The 21,681-nt window shown below is 45.3% G+C and overlaps 1 protein-coding gene across 1 annotated transcript in view; it reads left to right on the forward strand.

The window, feature by feature from the left end:
• ATP6V0D1 (ATPase H+ transporting V0 subunit d1) overlaps positions 1–21,681 on the forward strand; it is a 90,094-nt gene that overhangs the window by 40,688 nt on the left and 27,725 nt on the right. The window contains exon 2 of the mRNA XM_030581351.1: positions 4,896–5,067. Coding sequence (XP_030437211.1) covers positions 4,896–5,067 — 172 coding nt within the window. The remainder of the gene's footprint in view (positions 1–4,895; positions 5,068–21,681) is intronic.

A 21,681-nucleotide genomic window follows, 5' to 3' on the forward strand; every position in this document is an offset into this window, starting at 1 on the left:
CTGGGACCGCTCGCTGCAATCCCCCGGGGGACCCTGTTACTGCAAAGTCCTTCTCACTGGGCACACACTCCCAGGGGTTAATCACCCCTTTGTTTTACTGCTCCCCAGTCACTTACTACAGGAAGCGTCGTCCACGGGGTGCAGTATATCCCACCACTATCGCCAGTTGTCACGGAGTGTGGGGGAGTCCGGCCCTGCACCCCTCTTCCTGGGACCCACAGTGACTCTTAGCCAGCCAGTAAAACAGAAGGTTTATTGGACAACAGGAACACAGGTTACAGCAGAGCTTGCAGGCACAGTCAGGAGCCCTCCATCGAGCCCTTCTGGGCTTTCAGGGTGCTTGGATCCTAGCTAGGATACCCTGAATTCCGCCCACACAGCCCCAAGCCCAAACTCCAAACTGCTTCCCTCCTGCCACTCCCTTCCTTTGTTCCCTTCCCGGGCAAGGGTCTTGACCTTTCCCCTCCCTTACCTAGCTCAGGTTACAGGCCCTGGCATTGTGCATCCCCTAAAGTCCTCCCCTGCTCTCCCACTCCCCACACACAGTCCCTACTCCATCACCAGGGGGCCCAAAACTGGATGCAGTACTCCAGATGTGGCTTCACCAGTGCCGAATAGATGGAAATTATCTCCCTCGATCTGCTGGCAATTCTCCTACTAATGCAGCCCAATATGTTAGCTTTCTTGGCAACAAGGGCACACTGCTGACTGATATCCAGCTTCTCGTCTGCTGTTATCCCCAGGTCCTTTTCTGCAGAACTGCTGCCTAGCCACTTGGTACCTAGTCTGTAGCTGTGCATGGGATTCATCCATGCGAAGTGCAGGACTCTGCACTTGTCCTTGTTGAACCTCATCATATTTCTTTTAGCCCAATCCTCCAATTTGTCTAGGTCACTCTGGACCCTATCCCTGCCCTCCAGCATATCTGCCTCTCCCCACAGCTTAGTGTCATCTATGAACTTGCTGAGGATGCAATCCAGCCCATCATCCAGATCATTAATCAAGATGTTGAATAAAACTGGCCCCAGGATAGACCCCTTGGGCTACTCTGCTTGATACTAGCTGCCAACTAGACATGGAGCCATTGATCACTACCTGTTGAGCACGACGACCTAGCCAGCTTTCTGTCCACCTTATAGTCCATTCATACAATCCATACTTTTTTAACTTGCTGACAAGAATATTGTGGGAGACCGTATCAAAAGCTTTGCTAAAGTCAAAGTATATCTCGTCCACTGCTTCCCCCATATCCACAGAGCCAGTTATCTCATCCTAGAAGGCAATGAGATTGGTCAGGCATGACTTGCCCTTGGTGAATCGACGTTTACTGTTCCTGATCACCTTCCTCTCCTCCAAGTGCTTAAAAATGGATTCCTTGAGGACCTGATCCATGATTTTTTCAGGGACTGAAGTGAGGCTGTAGTCCCCCGGGTTCTCCTCCTTCCCTTTTTTAAAGATGGGCACTATATTTGCCTTTTTTCCAATTGTCCAGGACCTTCCCTGATTGCCATGAGTTTTCAAAGGCACATGCTAATGGACAGTTAAATTAATAGAAGGGACGATTATCTAATCTGACCTGTACAGTGCAGAAGCTGGGACTGGACAACGGGATGGATCATGTTGTTCAATGCCCTGTTCTGTTCACTTCCTCTGAAGCATCTGGTGTTGGCCATTGCCAGAAGACAAGGCACTAAGCTAGCAAGATCATTGGTGTGACTCAGTTTGGCCATTCTTATGGGTTTGATGCAGAAATTGTATCTTGAATTTAACACTAGATCTCTTTCTAAAAGATTAAATCCTGGAGAATCCACCACATCCCTAGTTAAATTGTACCTTATTTTAGCTGAATTTTTGTCCATCTTCAGCTTCCCGTCATCAGCTCTTGTTCTGTCTGCTAGCTGAGAACCCTTCACTGTCAGAAATCTTCTCCCTGTGTACGTACTTGCAGGCCATGGTCAAGCACCTCTTATCCTTTTCTTGGATAAACGAAATAGAGTCAAGGAGGTCAACCACTGTAAGGTAGGTTTTCCAGACCTCGAATTATTCTTGTGGCTCTTCTCTGAACCCTTTTCTGATTTAATATTCTTTGTTTGAACACCAGAACTGGACACAGCAATGGCATTACCAGTGCTGTATGTAAAGGTAATGTCACCTCCTCCTTACCTTGCTCGAGATTTCCCTGCTAATATGTCCAAAGACTGTTAATCTTTTTAGCACTCCATGATGCAGTGCTCAAGTTGGGTTGGTTTTCGTAGATTCATAGACTCTAGCACTGGAAGGGCTCTCGAGAGGTCATCGAATCCAGTCTCCTGCCCTCATAGCAGGACCAAATACTGTCTAGACCATCCCTGACGGACATTTATCTAACCTACTCTTAAATATCTCCAGAGATGGAGATTCCACAACCTCCCTAGGCAATTTATTCTAGTGTTTTAAGCACTCTGACAGTTAAGAACTTTTTCCTAATTTCTAACCTAAACCTCCCTTGCTGCAGTTTAAGCCCATTGCTTCTTGTTCTATCCTTGGAGGCTAAGGTGAACAAGTTTTCTCCCTCCTCCTGATGACACCCTTTTAGATACCTGAAGGCTGCTATCATATCCCGTCTGTCTTCTCTTTTCCAAACTAAACAAACCCAATTCTTTCAGCCTTCCTTCATAGGTCATGTTCTCAAGACCTTTAATCATTCTTGTTGCTCTTCTCTGGACCCTCTCCAATTTCTCCACAGCTTTCTTGAAACGCGGTGCCCAGAACTGGACACAATAGTCCAGCTGAGGCCTAACCAGCACAGAGTAGAGCGGAAGAATGACTTCTCGTATCTTGCTCACATTACACCTTTTAATGCATCTCAGAATCACATTTGCTTTTTTTGCAACAGCATCACACTGACTCATATTTAGCTTGTGGTCCACTATAATCCCTAGATTCCTTTCTGCCGTACTCCTTCCTAGACAGTCTCTTCCCATTCTGGGTGTTATGGTGGAAACCATAATATACAAGTCCCTTTGAGTCTTTGCTTTCCAGGATATATGCCCGCTTCCTGTATGCAAGATCTACAGTCTCTATTTTTAAATTTTGGATCCTGGTTTGTTAAAGTATTCAAATGAACCCATTTCTACAGACCAAGCCATCCAGATTGGTCTGTAGAAACGATCCCTCCATATTTAGTGCTCCACTAATATGCAATCTGTAAAATTTACTAGCAGTGACTTCATATTTTCTTCAGTATCTTTATAAATGATGTGGAATAGCATTGGGAAAAGCACAGGTCCCTGCCAGACCCCCACTGGAAATGCCCTCAGTGGATTAGTATTCTCCTTTTAAAATTACTTTGAGCTCCATCAGCTGGTTTTTTAATCCTCTTAATGTATGATCCATTGAATGCTGTCTAGTGATAACTGTACTCTGAATGTTGTGTAGTTGAGTAACTGCATGTGCAGCTGGCTGTAATTATGCATACAGGTTAAGGGCACAGTTTAGAAAAATCAGGCCCTTAGACATACCTAGCTCATTTCTGAGTCTTTCCAGTGGTGATGGATATGTACCCAACCTTGGTAGCTACTCTTATTCTTGGTGTAAAGCTGCGTTGTTACTCTTGCACTACCACTGAATTGTGTATCTCAAACACTTTGGATTCCAAGAAACCAGGAAGAGGTTTTTGAATAGCATGTTCACATCTGGTTCAACTAAACTTCCCTGCTTATCCCTTTCTACCTCCAACCCCTTAGTCCCTAGAAGAATGGCATTGCCTCACTAATGCTCTGACAAGATGAAGCTAAAGGCAGAAGAACACACTGTACTAGAGCAACTAGTAACCCTTTGAGAAACGATTCTAAATTACTTAAAATTTTTGAGTCCCCATGGAGATGCATCAAAAATCTTACCTGAGCCAAAAGTGTTTATCTTGACAAAGGAGAGATTGTCACATTGGGGTTATCCGATTGCTGGCAACGCAACTTGCAGTGGGTCAGCTGGCATTGCAGGGGGAGCTGAGGAACAGAACTGGTGTCTGGAGTTGGAGAGTCAACTTGTACACTTGCTTTATCATTCAGATATTCTTGACTCTCTCGTACTAGGCGTTCCCTCCCCAAGGGAACACATTCTGTTCTTCCCCAGCACCATCTCTTCCCCTTGACATAAGTCTTGACTTTAACATAGTGCAGTGTTACTCAGATCCAGCTGATGACCAGTACCTGCTTGCAAAATGAAACTGACTTTGCTACCACTTCAGCAGATTCTGAAATTCCCAGGGTGGTGGTCTGGGTTCCCCTGGTTTCCGAAATTGGTGTCTTGATCTTTACAAGGCACCATGCACAGAGCAAATGCGCCTCTTTACACATGTATCCTTTTCATCATAACTGTATCTGAGCCACATTAGATCCTGACTTCTCCCTATTAAAAACTCACAGAGAAGGGTCCCTGCAATGAAGTCTGAGGCCAAAGCACTGCTGGGCACAATAAAGCATTTGGTTTTCAAATGTGCTTGTAGATACATCTCTAAGAATGATAGTAGCCCTCAAACGCAGGCAGATTATCAGCACACAGGACTATAAACATGGGGGGTGCAACTTTAAATGGTCAAGGGGAGAGAGGGCAGATGTGTTTGAGGCCTCTCAATTTTTTTCTAGGGTAGAGGGGGAGGGCATTGCTTGAGGAAAACAAATTTACGACTAAGATATATGGCTGGCTTCTTCGTGGGCTTGGATTTGCACTTGGTAGGAATTACAATGAGCTGAATTATGCAATAGAAAAGCAGAGGTACCTCTCTGAGCAGCAGGTGTCACTGTGTGCCAGCGTAAATGGGGAATACTCAGATCAAAGCACAGTGTTTGCTGGAACTTTTTCTTCTGTAATAGTTCAGAACTAAAATATCCTGAATAGTGGTTTCTGCTTTTCAGATTTGAAGCTGCACCTGCAGAGCACGGATTATGGGAACTTCCTGGCCAACGAAGCCTCCCCCCTTACTGTGTCTGTCATAGATGACAAGCTGAAGGAGAAGATGGTGGTGGAGTTTCGTCACATGAGGAACCACGCGTATGAGCCATTGGCGAGTTTCCTGGACTTCATCACGTGAGTACGAGCTGCTCCATAGTGGCACGTGGAAGCAGACTTTGCTGAGTTTCCTAACTTGAAAGGGCCTTTCTCACCTGATGGGCATAACAGCTGTAGGCTCACAAGTTTGTGATGAAATTGCCCTCGGATCCTGCTGACAGCCTTCTCTGGCTGCACAGTGCCGTGGGCAGATGTGTATTCCAAAGGCTTCCACTCCAAAGGTTCTCCAGGTGTCTCCCCTGCTAATACAACTGCCAACATCTGCTTCAGTACAGACTGACTTAATCTTTCTTTTCAAAGCTTTCCATGGGCATTGAGATCTTCCAGCTTAAAATAAACCCCAGGAGCTGCCACGCTAGTGTGGTCACACCAAAAAGCAGCCTTGTGTGCATAGGTGGCTCTGACGTTTAACAGACGATAAGGCAGCATACAAGTCTGACTGTTCACTTGCACTAAGATTAATCAGAGGCCAACTGCAAAGCTTAAATAGTTCAAGACTCGTTGCAGATGTCTGGGAGTGGAGACCTGTCCCCCCCTTGTATTCTCTATCCACTCCCAGTTGTACTGGTCCCCTCCTCACATGTAGATGAAGTGAAAGGTACAGCAATTCCACAGCGAACCTGGAGGAAATCTTTGCTGGAAAGTGAGTGGGCTGAAGTGGTGTTTTTTTGCAAGTGATTTGTAGGTTAAGACTAGAAGAGGCCATTATGATCTATTCTACAATCTTTGATATCTCCTTTTGGATGTCTAGCTGTTACCTCAATTTCCACCTGGCAAAGTGAGAGCTCCTAATCTTCTCCCTCCCCCCCTACTGTGTTTCTCCATCTCTGGGGACAACACCTGTGTGCCCAGGCCTGTAACCTGAGTGCCATCTTTGGCTGGATGCTAAAGGAGAGCTCCAAGTCAGTGTCTCTAAATCTTGCCAATTACTTCTGCATAATGTCTCCAAGATCTGGCCTTTCCTATCCGTCCACACAGCTAAAACTCTTGTCCAGGTTCTCATCTTGCCAGCATCCTCCTCCTCTGGCTTTGACACATGCACTCTTGCCTCACTCATATCCATTCATAATGGTGCTGCAGATGTGATTTTCCTAACCCGTCGCTTTGCCCAAAATGCCCCTGTATTTGAATCTGCCTAGGGCTCTTTTCTGAACCCTTTCCAACTTTGGGCACCAGCACTGGACACAGTGTCCAGTAGCAGTCTCAGCAGTGCAATATGCACAGGTAATACCTTCTTCCTGATCCTTCTCTGTCTATGCATCGTGGGTCACGGCAGCTGCTTTTAGCACGGCATCATGCTAGAAGCTGATGTTCGGTTGGCTAATACCGTGATCCAAGTCCTTTTCAGAGTCCCTGCTTTCCAGCATGCAGCCCCCTCAACCAGTAAGTGTGTCCTAGATTCTTTGTTCCTAGATTCGCAAGTCTGCATTTAGCTGTAATAAAATACCTGTTTCTGTACTCCTCTTACCATGCAGGCCAGATTGTGCTGTGTGTGAGATCAGTCATTATTTATCACCCAACCAGTCTGTCTACAAGCTGTATCAATAATTTTTTTTTCCTGCATATTTGATAGAGCTTTTGAATTGAGATTGGCCAAGGCAGATCCCTGGAAGATTCCCCTTGAAACACCCCCCATTGACAATTACTTTGAGACATGTCAGCCAGTTTATAATCCCTTGAATATCTGCTACACCAGGGGTTTTCAAACTGGAGGTTCAGACCTCTCGAGGTCACGAGGTCATTACATGGGGGGTCGCGAGCTGTCAATCTCCACCCCAAACTCCATTTGCCACCAGCATCTATAATAGTTTTAAATATATAAAAAAGTGTGTTTAATTTATTGTGGGGGTCGCACTCAGAGGCTCGCGATGTGAAAGGGGTCACAAGTAAAAAAGTTTGAGACCCACTGTGCTACACTGATTTTATGTAGTGCTAGTTTTTAATCACTTTCTGTGCTAAATCAAAGTATATTTCATTACCTTAATAAACCAAACTTGTAATCTCTTCAGATACCAAGTTCATGTGACAAGATCCATTTTCTGTACAATCCTATTGATTGGTATAGATTATATTTCCTTTCTTTGATAGTCCTGTATCACCCCGTTCATTGTTTTCACTTGGGTTCGATGTCTGAACAATAACTGCTTGGCTTATCCCATTTGTCCCTTTAAAATATTGGGGCAATAGTGGATTTTTCCCTGTCCCCAAGTTTTTGAAGATTTATTAAAAATGATCAAGATCCATAGAGCTCCTCGGTAAACGGTTAAAACCCATGTGTGCAAGTTTTCTGTGCTTGCTAATTTTCAATAATCTAAATTGAATAGATGCTGTTTATAATCCTCTTTACTACTGAAATAGAAAGTACCTTCTCATTATGATACATCATCCAGCTTTTCTAAATACCGCTAATAAATATTCTATCTTCTCTGCTTTATTACTAACAACTTACTATCTGTAACTAGGGATGGACCCATACCAGTGTTAAGATTCTTTTTATGCTTTTTGTTTTGTTTTTGTTTTTTACCCTACAGGCCACATTTCCTGCAGAAACCTTTTGTAACTTCCTTTATTAACTGTGCTTTATATTCACTGTCATCAGCTGATCCTAGTTTCCATTTTCTGTGGTGCTTTGTAAGTATGAAGGGTGTGTGTGTGTGTGTGTGTGTGTGTGAATTTTATACATTTTGCCAAGATGCCAGTTAAATTTTAAAGCGGAAATCTGACAAACTAGGTTTGCCAATTTGATAGTGTTATAGCCAATATTAGAATGAATCTCATAGGATAACCCCCTCTTATTGAGTCCAGGGAGCATTTGCTTACTAACTTTAACACTAGGTTCTTTTCAGATCAACTTGTAACTCGACCAGTATTTGTGAAATTGAAACATTTGGGTTATTCTTAACCAATCAATTTACTAATGCACCCAGAACCACATCAGTGGTTCACCAGTGAAGTATAGACACAACCAATGTTCTAGGTGTGTACTGATCACACCAATACTGGCTTGCAATCAGTTGCCCCAGACTGTGACTGCGGCTCAGCAGTTATGCCAAGGAACACTGCAGATCTCCAAGATTCCTTATTATAGTTATAATAATGAACCATCAGTTCTTTGGTACCAAACACACTTATCACACTTCCAGTATTTCTCCAAGGAGTAAGGATGTACTTGTTTTTAAGGCACTTGTGGGAATATATGGGCCCTGCTATTTGAATGCATTGGTCCAAAAGGGACAAATTTAGAATATCAAAAGCGATTGCTTGAAGTTACGGCTCAAATCTCTCTAGGCCAATTTGCTTGGACTTATAAAGGAGGGAATGCATCTAGCACTAGTTAACATCTAAAATGTGGTTTATGTGAGGTCTCATTAAAGAATGTGGACTCAGCAAAGTAGCCCTCAGTTACAGATGGTAAAGAACAAAAGAAGAAATAGTCTTTGAAATCATAGAATCGTAGGACTGCAAGGGACCTCGAGAGGTCGTCTAGTCCAGCCCCCTGCACTCCTGGCAGGACTAAGTATTATCTAGACCATCCCTGGCAGGTATTTAACATGCTCTTAAAAATCTCCAATGATGTAGATTTCGCAATCTCCCTACACAACTTATTCCAGGGCTTAACCCCTCTGACAGTTAGTAAGTTTTTTCCTAATGTCCAGCTTAAACTACCATTGCTGCAATTTAAGCCCATTGCTGCTTGTCCTATCCCCAGAGGTTGAGAACAATTTTTCTCCCGCCAACAACCTTTTATATACTTGAAAACTGTTATCATGTCCCCTCTGTCGTCTTCAAACTAAACAAACCCAATTTTTCAATCTTCCCTCATAGGTCATGTTTTCTAGAGCCTTAATTGTTTTTGTTGCTCTTCTCTGGACTCTCCAATTTGTCTGTCTTGAAATGTGGTGCCCAGAACTGGACACACTGCTCCAGTTGAGGCCTAATCAGCGCAGAGTAGAGCTGAAGAATTATTTCTCATGTCTTGCTTCCAACACTTCTGCTAATACATCCCAGAATTAAGTGGTTTTTTTGTTTTGTTTCTTTGTGCAACACTGTTGCACAGACTCACATTTAGCTGTGATCCCACTCTAATCCCCCAGATCCCTTTCCGTGGTGCTCCTTCCTAGGCAGTCATTGCCCATTCTGTACGTGTGCCACTGATTTGTTCCCTCCTAAGTGGAGCATTTTGCATTTGTCCTTATTGAAATCATCCTATTTACTTCAGACCATTCCTCCAGTTTGTCCAGGTCACTTTGAATTTTAATCCTATCCTCCAAAGCACTTGCAACCCCTCCCAGCTCCTTCTGATCCTGTTAACCCTGGGATGAGAGTAGAGCCCTTTTTTCATGTGTCTGGTCCAGGCACCTGTCACACTGGGATTCTGCAGCTTAGTGGGTTCAGTCCATGCTTGGTCATAGGACACTGGACAAGAGGCGAGGCTGACCATGGAGGTCCAGTGAGCTCTGGGGTCCCACACTCCACAGCTCTTGGGAGGGGACCACCAGCTGATTTCTGTTGGCTATTTTCCAACCGGGTGCTCAGATTTCATCTCGCTGCTTCTGTTGGCATCCAGAAGACAGTGTTAGAGTGTAACAAATTTCTTCAATCCATGTCTTATCGGAGGCTTTTTATATTTGATTCATTTTAATCAAGCAATGTCTTTTAATAAATCAAACTTATACCCTGGTTTGTGATTCTTTAACTTTCCTTTTTGTGCTGTACAATGCCTGTGTCTCGTGGACTGCAACAATCATTTGTATTTCATACATTCTTTGACTGTATAGGAGCATCTCACATTATTTAGGGCTTACAACAGAACAATAAACATTCACTTAGAGTTTGTCTGAGTCATAGGGCAGACAAATGTGCAGCTTCTGATTTGAGGTGAAGGACATGACTGGAGAAAACACGATGTATGTGATTTATAAGGCAAACAAATGTATTGTTTTGTCACTTGGGGTAAAAACATGTGATTTGCATTTCTTGAATTAACAAGTAGTGCCTATATGACCTCCAATCTCACAAGTTATTTCTCGCAGCTTCCCCACCCATCTCTTGATCCATTCATTGTGGGCAACTTTGCATTGCAAAGCATAGTGCTTGGCAACTTGTTTGGAGTTCTTCTTAATTAGGTTGGGAGGGTGAAAGATTTTATCCATATACAAATAATGAGAGACTCTTGCCAAAGCGTTTACTCAGCCTTTTTTCTGTTCTTGGGAAGTGGAAATCCTAATCTTAGCTGCCCTGTGGGGCCTCAGACAAAGTGTCTCATGATGCGAATTATTTTCCTATTGTCTTTACTTACTAGGTAGATCCTATTTTGGGATAAACAGAGGTGGAGAGCTTTTCTAATGTTTAAGGGCCAAAAGGAATTAATAGTTATTAATCATTCAAGTTCTCTGTACTCCTTACAGCTTGCGCTTTTTGGGGCGGGGAGGGGGCATTTTTTGTGCATGAGGAATTGTAGATTTTTAGGCATCTCACAAAGTGTTCTTACACAACTCCTGATTTTTTTTTCCACACTTCTGATTAAGCTTTTCTTTCCACTTTTGGTTTAGGAAATTGGCTGTTGTAAAAAATCAAAGGCACTTAGTAGCAACTGCATAGGTGTAGGGTTCCAGGCCAAGCTTAAAATGGTGCATTTATTCTAGCTTTTCTTTTAGGATGTGGCCTTTTGGTCTGAAAAACCCCACTGTTCGTTCACACTCTTTCACTTGTCGGTACAGGTTTTCCTTTTCACATCCTTCTAAAAGGAAGCCATTTAAAGTGGGCTCTGGCTGAAATTTTGTTCTTGACAGTCCAATCTTTCATTGACTGTCTTTTTAAAAAAAAATGGTCTACGCACAACACAGCAGAGGTGGCTCTTGAGAAGATCTGGTGCAATGGGAGCAGTCTCAAACGGAATTTGGGATAATATTTTAGCTGTTGTTGGTCATGACCAGAAGCTTATGAGCTGTGCCCCTAAAGCAGACTGAGGGCCAGCCCTGTGAAACCACCTTCATCAGCCACTATATCGGTCAGATTTTTTTCCTACAGCAGAGGAGGGTCTCAGACAGTTTGCTGAAGGACTGTCCTCCACCAGGATGGGGATAAGAAATTTAGTTTCCTGGGGATTTTTTTTATTGCTTAAGTTAGCTAAAGCACAGACTTGATTGTGATGTAGTTAGGGCTGTACAATGTACCTGTCACAAATCCACAGAAGCAGGGACGTGTAGATAAGCCATCTAACAGTACGTCCTTCAGTGTCCATTCAGACACCCCTTAGCACTAACACACCTACTATACACCCTAGACCAAATGCCATAACCTTCTCCCTGCCTGCTAGTGGTCCCGGCTTTCCAGACTGCTGTAACTGCAACCGCAACCAAGCTACCCTCTCCCAAAACACCCAACTACAGCACCAAACATCCACCACTACTGGTGCTGGGGAGAAGTCACGCAATGAAGGGTGGTTGATGTGGGCAGAGTTAATAGATTCATAGTTTAAAGCCAGAGGGGATCATCTGACTTCTTGTCTATCATAGGCTAGAGAATTTTGCCCACTTATCCCTGTATTGAGCCCAGTAACTTTGCATTTGACTAAAGTATCTTCCAGAAAGGCATCCCATCTGGATTTGAAGATCTCCTGAGATGCAGAATCCACCACTTCCCTTGGTAGTTTGTTCCAGTGATTGACACCCCCACTGCCTTATTCTCATTTGAATGTATCTGGCTTGAGGTTGCCATGCACAGCTAGGGCCGTGACAATGGAACAAGGTGGAGGAATAGGGGGACGTCCCATGAGATGGATTAAATGCACTTACCTGCTTCTGTGAGTCTCTCTCAGGTATAATGGGTAGCAACTGGAACGGCTTCACTGTGTGTGTGTGTGTGTGTGTGTGTGTGTGTGTGTGTGTGTTACTGGCTGGGATTCTGTTGACACACAACAACTGTAACTGTGTCTTAGTCACTCATACCTAAGGCTTCAATTTAGTCAGAGGTCACGGCACTCACGGATTGCATGACTTTACCAGACCTCGGAGACTTCTACGGCTTCAGGAGGAGGCGGCAGGACAGTGGACCCCTGCCCTGCAACTAGGGCTGGCTGGAACCAGGACCCTGCAGCCCCAGCCCCACGGCTTCCTCCAGGGGCTGCAGTTGGGGCTGTGCACTCTAGCCCTGCAGTGTCCTGGTTTTGGAGGAGGCCACATCCCAGCCCCATGCCATCCCGGGCTTCGTGGGGGCTCCAGCCGGGGCCATGCGCTCCAGCCCCATGGCTTTCTCTGGGGGCTGCAGCTGGGGCCACGTGCCGGTCACCCCCCTTGCAACTTCCCAGGACCTTGTGTCTCCTCTCTTCTCTCTCCCGCCCCCCACCACTGTGGCCTGGGCTTGGCAGGGCTGCAGTCGGGGCTGCACACCCCTGTCCAGGGCTGTGTCCCTCCCATGCTCTCCCGCAATGGCTGTGCCCTTGCTGCAGCCACTGGAGCTGGCCCTGCCATGGTGCGCCTTCCCCCCCCTCTCCCCCCGGACTCCATTTCTCCCACCTACTTAGCCCTGGCCCCTGCTCGGTTATTTTTAGTAAAGTAATGGACAGGTCATGGGCTCCATGAATTTTTTATTTGTTGCCCGTGACCTGTTCATGACTTTTACTAAAAATAACCGTGATAAAATTTTAGCCTTACTCATACCTAGGTGACCACTCTACTAAAAATCAGTGGTCATCTGTATGAGAGAATGAGGTCTCAGGCTAAATCGCCCCATGGTGGGAATAGTATTACTCCAGTTAGAAAACTCACCTGGAATTTGCAGACACTGGAAGGAGGTTGTACTGCTGGCAGCATGAGGTCTCCAGTGTGTGACCCTGGCTGAAGGCCCCTGTGATTTGCCTTTCACCTTTAAACACAAGAGATGGTGAGCTTCTATTCCCACCCCCTGAAGCTGGCAGTGGAGTAACCTGCACTGGTATTTTTCTGTCCCTAAGTCCCACTTAGGTTAACAGAGAAATCTCAGCATCAGATGGACTTGTCAAATCTGGCACTGCAAGTGACCTGGAAAACATTCTTCCCTTGGGCCTGTTGTGACCTGCAGCTGTGCATGCATCCCACTGCCAGAGGGGGAGGACTGCAGTGTCCCCCCTCGGAGGGCTCAGGCTGCACTGGGACAGGCCTGTGTCACGTAGCTCCCGGTCAGGTGCAGGTGGTGGTACGCTGACCCCATGTGTGTGCACCTCTGGCAGCGACAGCCGGCTTCTGTACTGTGACTAGAGCTGAGCATGAGGATGGTTTTCTCCATGGCCTGGGGCAACCAGAGAATCATAGAGATGTGGGGCTGGAAGGGCCCTTTAAAGGTCATCTAGTCCAGCCCCCTCCACTGAGCCAGGACTGCTTACACCTAGACCATCCCCGGACTCTCTCCAGTCTGTCCATAACTTTCCTAAGGTGTGGTGCCTAGAGTTTGACCCGGTGCTCAGCTAACGCCTCAGCCGTGCCTGGTGAGTGGGATAATTATTACCTCTTGTGTCCCACTTAGGACACTCCTGTTAATACACCCCAAAATATTCGTGGTTTTTCAGAGCTGCATCACATTGTTGACTTGTATTCAATTTGCGATCTACTCTAACCCCCAGATCCTTTTCAGCAGTACTATCGATTGATCACTTACTCCTCATTTTGTAGTTTCCTTCCGAAGTGTAGTAAGTTGCACTTGTCAGTATTGAATTTCATCTTGTTGATTTCAGACCAATTCTCCAGTTTTCTCAAGGCTGTTTGAATTCTAATCCTGTCCTCCAAAGTGCTTGCAGCACCTCTCCCTTTGTTGTCACCTGCAAATTTTATAAGCATACTCTCTCCACTCGGTTATCCAAGTCCTTAATGAAAATATTGGATAGGATCAGAACCAGGACTGCCACCTGTGGGATGCCACTAGATACACCCTCCCAGTTTGACGGTGAACCATTAGCTACTCTTACAACCAGTTGTGCACCCATCTTATAGTGATTTCATCTAGACCGTGTTTCCCTAGCTTGCTTATGAGGATGTCATGTTGAGATTGTCTCAAAAGCCGTACTAAAATCAAGCTACATCACATCTACTGCTTCCCCCATTCACTAAGCCAGTAACCCTGTCACAGAAGGAAATTAGGTTGGTTTGGCGTGACTTGTTCTTGACAGATCCATGTTGGCTATTCTCTATAACCCAATTATCTTCTAGGTGCTTACGAATTGATTGTTTAATAATTTGGTACAGTATCTTTCTAGGTAATGAAGTTAGGCTGATTGATCTGTAGTTCTCTGGATCTTTTGTTCCTTTTTTTAAAGACAGGTTTTCCCTTCAGTCCTCTGGGACCTCACCTCTTACACGAGTTCTCGAAGATAATAGATAACTGTTCTGAGACCTGTTCTTTCCCTCTTCTGGCTTTCATTCCTCCCTCCCTGCCCCCGTTAATATTGTTTTAAGTATGTGGTCACCATTAATGTTTATAGTGAAGACAAGCAAAATAGGCACTAAACACCTCCACCTTTGTGATTATCATGAGTTATTAGCTCTCCTTCCCTGCTAAGTAGTTTACCTAGACTTCCGGCATTGGTCTCTTGTTCCTGAAGTGTTTATATAACCTTTTCTTATTGCCTTTTATGTCCCTTGCGAAGTGTAACTCATTTTGTGCCTTGTCCTTCCTGAACTTAGCCTGGTGCAGTCCTGATCTTGCCTGATCATTCCAGATTTTATTTGCCAAAGACAGTACAATGTGTTCCTTTGCCCTGTCTTTGGTTTTTTTAAATAGTTGCTTTGCCAGGGAATGGCTGCACTAAAACAAACATCTCTACAGTGAAAACATTTTACAGTTGATTGCAAATTGAACTGTAGAGCATAAAACCATCTTTCTTGGCCTGTCTTTCTTTCATGTTAGTTTACTTTTGGTGCTCTCACGCTGGCTTTGATGTTGGTCGAAAGTGCTGCCTTAGTAATATTCCCAGCCCCTGCCGGCTGGGGAGCTTGGGAATGAGTTGGGACGTGAATGCTGCTCCTCTGAGCTGGCCTCCTGTTTTATACAGGGTTTTATCCTGCCCTTGTCATCAGGGTATTGGACGGTCTTCCAGGTGTGCATTAAGTGAGGTGACTTTCACCTGTCACACATGTGGCTCATTTTTTCCCTTCCCTAGAGGGAGAATTGTGTGTGCACTGGAAGGCTTTGGTTTGGTAGGGTTTTGCTTGGGGGATTTTTTTAAATGTCCATACTGCTCCATGTCTGTTGGAGAAAAGCAGTTGGAGATGTGAGCCTGGCACTTACAGTAGAAGGTGGGGAGGTTTGGGATGGTCCTTTAGTTCCTGGGGTGGTTTGTTCCCCAGACTGCACCCCCACCCCAAGAAAGCTCTGTCTCTTGCCTAGACATGTTTTGCCCTGATGGTCAGTAGGTCCCATGGTGCCTTAAGAGCCAAGATGTCAACCAAGATCCTCATTTCAGAGCTTTGATTTCTAAAGGAGACAACCAGCGAAGTTGGGTTGCATATTCACGTATCAGCATAGCCAGCAGAGCTGTGTTTTTGTACTGCAAAGCCAGCCAGGGAAATTGCCACGGGTCTTCTGTGTGGACTCTGCGCCATGCAGAAGCACTGGGACGGGGGAGAAGCTTCTCGGGAACAGAACGGCAACGTGATCTTGCAGAGGATTTCTCTTCTCAGGTGATATTAAGCTACTTCATCAGTGCTAGTGACCTGTTAACCCAGTGTAAGGGAGAGGGTGCTGCATGCTTCACACCAGCCACTTCTATCTATGGTCAATAATCAATCAATCTCTTATTGCAAGGAGTGTCTCTTCCTGATTCTTTTATGCCTTTGTGTAACAACTTTCAGACTCATAGGCACAAGCTGGCTGTCAAAATCCTAGCTCCCACACAAATAGCTGACTGTTCAGCTCAGAGTATTTATAGAGTCATGTTTCAGGGCAGCTACCACAGGTATTAAGTGTACTTGAAGCAGCAAAACCACTTCCTGAATTGAACAAATATATGGACTTGCGGGGTGAAAGTGATTTTTAGGTGTTTCTCAATGTTCTGCCGCACTGACTTTACATAAAGGCTTTGTTCTTTTTATTAGCCTGACAGAACAAACTGTCTTGTTTAGTTTAACGTTCCTTTATACATAAGAATGGCCAGACTGGGTCAGACCAAAGGTCCATCAAGCCCAGTATCCTGTCCTCTGACAGTGGCCAATGGCAGGTGTCCCAAAGGGAATGAACAGACAGGTTATCATCAAGTGATCCATGCCCTGTCACCCAATCCCAGCTTCTGGCAAACCAGAGGCTAGGGACACCATTCCTGCCCATCCTGGCTAATAGCTATTGGTGGACCTAGCCTCCATGAATCTATCTAGTATACATTTTGGATAGATTCTTTCTTTGTTTGTTTGGGATAGTTCCCAAATAGTCGATTTTAATCTGACCGGGTTGCCTGTTGGACTGAAAGCTTTTCTGAAGTGGATTGCATTTAGCGTGTCATTGTAACATAAGGCTGTCATTGGTGGATTCCCTCAGAGACCACTGATGCTACAGACCCTAAGGTTAACTCTCAGGAACTGCCTTCTGCAATTGCATAGCTTAATGTCTTCATCAAAGCACAGTCACCTGGTGTGGTCAAACTCCCTGTAATAGACAGGCTCCTTACTTTGGGTCCTCCATCAGTGGAACTGCTGTCTTTGCTCGGAACTCCCACTGTGTCTCTTCTGTCAGTGCCTTCCTGCTGTCCAGAGAGAGATGTCTATCCCTGCCTCCTTGGTAGACCCAGGAGTTGGAGGTGGTGTGGAATCCCCTTGCTCTGGGTGATCCCACAGCCCCCTTTCTTTGGGATGGGGCATTATCTTTCACCTAGGAGCCACGCTTAATATATTAAAGATCTGAAAAGGGGTGGGCAGTAAGGTGGTTAAATTGTCAAATCATACAATCATTTAGGTTAGTTGATTCTGGAGAGGACCGAGGCTTGGTTAAACGGGGTCCCCTCCCTGGGTTCTAAGGAACACCCAGGGAAGGGACCTGGCGTTGCTGCACAGTGCGCTGCAGTGTTCACAATGAGCCAGCAGTCTCGCTGTGCGTGAGAAATGGGGTGGAGAATACAGAGAGCATTGCTGTGCCATTCTATAACCTCATCTGGAAGGCTGTTCGGCTCCAGTCACCGAACCGCAGAAAGGGAGAGAGTAGCAATAGGAAAATAAGATGCCTGGAAGGCTTCTGTGTGAGGGAACAGGATGGTGTCTAAGCTAGTAAGTGATGCCGAGGGAGGAGGCTGGGAACTCCTGGTTGCTCTTTCCCATAATATACGAACAAAGATATTAAATGAAAAGCAGAACATGTTAGAAGAGGGATTTAAATCTTTGTTTGGGGATGAAAATGAACATTCCAGGAGCTCTGCAGATCTCGGAATAAAAGCTTTACAAGCCACTTTGGCAGAACTGAAGAGACTGGTTTAGCTGGATGAAGAGGAGTTGTCCAGGAGAACTGTGGAAGATCCAAGGTCTTTGAAGGAAGAAGTAACAATACTGTCTCAAAACCATTTGCATACAGCCAATGGTTTGAAAAGGCTTCTAGCAGCAGGTCTCTGACAATGCCATCCTGAATGGCAGAGACTCCAATCCTTCCACATCCGTCCAAAGGAAACTACATTTTCATGCTCATTAGGAATGAGCTTCCATGGTATGTGCTGGAAACCACTATATAACCCAGCTGCCTCTAGAACTGAACGGTGACTAAAGGAGCTATTTTTCCCGATGGGTAAGAGCAGGCATTCCAGTTTGCTAGTTCAGTGGCTGTTAGTTCTTTAGAAAAGGGCCATGGAATCTGCTGAGGGTTCACTTCCCTTCCAAGGGGGAGGGCTGTGTGACAAGTGCAGGGTGAGAGGAGAGTTTACACTTCTCAACTTTCAGTGCACAAATGGAGAATTGGCCTGATCCTTCAGTCAATACACCTGCACGGCTTATTTCTTAGAAACACATAGGGTTGGTGGTGGTTGTTTTTTTCACCAAGTTACAGTGGTCAATAAAATAACATAATTCAGTTCAAAGTAAGCTTAGAGAACATTACCTGGGGTAGTTGGTAAATACAGAGCAAAGTATAGTTCAAGTTATTTCTTTAGCAAACACCACTGTGCCATAGTAATGAACTATTACAGTACCGAGAGCGGGGCTTGGCATGTTAACTGCAAGCCCTCTGAGAGCCCAGAGGTGCGCTGCTCTCCCAGGACTGCCTGCTTACCTCAGCCTCTGGCTCTGGTATAGGGCAATGCTGTGTCCAACTTTTCTCTACAAGATCAATTTCTAATGCCAGGAGATCAGGCTCTTTGACATCTTCCTTTTGTCTTTTCTGCTCCTTTAAAGCCACATCACATTAGCTGCTCTGTGGGTTTACAGCACCAATTCAAGCATCTTTTACACTTGTAAAACGCTGTCCATGCATGCTTGTAAAATGTCCAAACATCCAGAGGGCCTACATGAGGGTGCCAGCTTGGAGCAGGGCAAATACCTTGCTCTGCCTAGACCACTTCAGAATATCCCGGTCCAGTGCTAGAACAGACTAGAAAGTCTTACCGAAGAAGTTTTGCCAACAGCTCTTTGAGTAGAGTGTTCACGTTTGGCTGCCCTTGCCAGTGCAGTGTGTCCTCACAGCGCCAGTAGAAGAGCCCGTTCTGACCATCTCTTCTGACCTGCCTGATGCTAGCTGGAGAACCTCATCCAGCAATGGCTGCGTTGAGCCCCATCACTTGTGGTTGAACTTAGGTGTATGTAAGTGGTGATGTCTTCCACTGCCATTCATCCGTCACCCAAACGAGCAGCGGACTGCACATCTTCACATGTGTATTAGTGTCATGCCTGGCAGACCCTGTCATGGACCGGGACCCTGTTGTGCTAGGCCCCGTACAAGCACAACAAAAACTGCCCCTGCCCCAAGGAGCTGACGAGTGTAAGAGACAACAGATGGAGTACAAGGAGTTGGATGTGCCATGGTCTCAACAGTAGCCTAACTGTTGTCATGTTTTTTTGTAGATGCCACAGCAAAGGAGACTTGTGGAGGGTTGAGAAGGAAGGATGTTTACAGGAGTGCCTCCCAGGTGTAGGGGCAGCTTGGGAGAAAGCACGATGATGCTTGTTTACAGGTGTAACAAGTGGGTGATGGAGACGTGTGATATGAGCCATCAGAGATGAGCTTTCTCAGTGGATGAGAGATGATTGAGTGGGGACAGATTGTGAAGGGCCTTGAGAACAAAGACCAGCAGCTTATGTTTGATGCGGTAGAGAAGAGGGAGCCAGTGGAGGGGGATGCAAAGAGAGGGGTGACATGGTCAAAGTGATGGGCTAAGAAAGTGATCTCTGCAGCAGCATTTTGAATGGATCTGAGCAGGGCGCGATGACATTTGTCAAGGCTAGAAATGCTGCAGTAATTGAGATATGAGATATTGAGAGCTTGGATGAGTGTGTGGATGGATAAGAGAGGCTGAATCTTAGCACTGTTCTTCCTGCATAAGAACATCTATCTTGTATAAGCCACAGGAAAGCTATTGTACAATTGTAATTGTACTGATCCTTTCTTGTATCCCTCTATCTGTTGAGCCAAGGGCCTTAGTTCCCATGAGTCGGCTGTGCCGGGTATACAGGAGCTGCATAAAAGCACTAAAATAGCCTTTCTGGACCCTAAAACATCATGCCTAGAGCCTTCTTTAGCCCTTTCCAAGGCTACAGCATCCAGGGTGTGGTGTCCTCCCTGGAAAGTGGGGACTCTCTGATCACTTGCAGACCTTCAGGCATGAGCTTGGGCTCCGAGGTCATGTTGTTATGCCCAGAAGTATGTATGTGTGTAGTCGTACAAGAAGGTTGAGGTTGCAGAGTAAAACTCTGGCATTTCCTGGTCTGACAGTTGAGTTGCTTGGTCATTCTTACTCTGACCCTTGTGCATATGCTTTATGATCCGGTGTGCATGTGTAATTATAGATAAATGTTTCCATCCTTCAGCATGCAGACTGTGCAGTGTGCAGTAGGGGGATTGGCTCCCTTACAAGGCTGCAGGTGTACGGTCGCCTGTATTTGGAGGTTTGGGGTTTCCGTTGCTTGATAGGATGGTCATGGACTCACGTCTGGGAGTCTCCCGGACAACAAACTCACTCCTGTGAGGCAGGTTGTCTCCTTCCAAGTGCTGAGGTGGTTAGTGACTTGTTCATGGTGTCCTTCAACAAGGAGAAGTTGGTAGTTAAGAGACTCTAGACTCTCTGCTCCTGACTGCATCGTGTGCCTTAACAGCAGCCCTAACCTTCCTGTGCCCCAGTTGAGCACAGCCTCCAGCTTTTGTTGGATCTGCCTTAGTCGTTTGTCCTTGTCATGCCTTCCTGGAGGACAATGCTTGGGACCGTGGCATATGGCAGCTGTTCCAGTACAATGTGGCTGAGTTCTCAGAAGATTCGTGAGACACGCAGGTTATCCAGTGTCCTGTCCTTAATCATGCTCTGTAGCCACGTGCATTGTTTTTAATAAGTTCCATGGTATCCTGGGACAGAGCAGTTTTTTGACTGGGGATGAAGCTATATTACCTGATGATGAGTTTAAGACTGAGCCCCAAGTGGCCTTGGAAGGGTTAGATTTTGAGTTGATTCCACCGTGCACGTCAAAAAGGGATTTCCATCGATGGGCAAAATAAGAAAAACGCTGCTTGCAAACTCAGTCAAAATCCGGTGATTTAGACTTGGACAAATGAGCTAGTGAATGAATAATAAAAATAGGTATGATTTGCTGACCATGATTTGAGGACTTCCATGGCTCAGACACAGGTTTGATACAGGAGTGGGTGGGTGAGATTCTGTGGCCTGCGTTGTGCAGGAGGTCAGACTAGATGATCATAATGGTCCCTTCTTACCTTAATGATTTTATGACTTAACGATATTTCCTTTGCATGCTTTTCATGTGATGTCGACAGTGTTTTAATGTTTACAAAACTTAACTTTTTTGAATTGTTTTGACTGTCTACTGTCATTAAATTGTCTGACCCACCCACCCTTTTCCTGCTACTGTGAAAACTGAAATAGGTAAAAATCTAAAAACACAATAATAATCAATATTTGCCAAAGTAAAATAAATCAGACTCTGTCAAGCCTAGCAATAAGTGCTGGGATCTCTTTGGTCACGCGTACCCTCTCCTTGGGGCCAATGCAATATTACTCTCCAGTGCCTTTTTCAGTCTTTTTGTAAATGTCCCAAGCCATGGGGCTCTGTCTGGCTCCTTTGGGAGACTGTACAGTCAAACACGCTCCTTTTTCTGATTGTCACCATGTTTTCTTCCTGCTTGGTTTTAGCTTTTTTCATCACTCTGCTCATCTCAAATAATCCTTCCCTTTTGAACACTTGCATCTTTCAATATTTGTACACAGTTAGGCTGAGGAAAAGCAGCAAATAACTGCTGTTAAGCTGAGGTCCAGTTGCATTCTTTACTCTCTCAGCTAGTTTCTTCAGCCCAATACCCACATAGCTTTGCTCCTTGCTTAGTGATCTCTGACCTACTGATATCTTTGTTTTAGGTGCAGTCTCAGAGTCCAAGAGACCAAGATGATTCTCTCCCTTTTTCATGTGTTGCCTCTGCTGTGTACCACCCTAGGTCTTTTCCGCCGGCTGCTATCTGTCATTACAAGTCTGT

The sequence above is a fragment of the Gopherus evgoodei genome, chromosome 12, assembly GCF_007399415.2.
Source record: "Gopherus evgoodei ecotype Sinaloan lineage chromosome 12, rGopEvg1_v1.p, whole genome shotgun sequence".
Taxonomy (NCBI): Eukaryota; Metazoa; Chordata; order Testudines; family Testudinidae; genus Gopherus; species Gopherus evgoodei.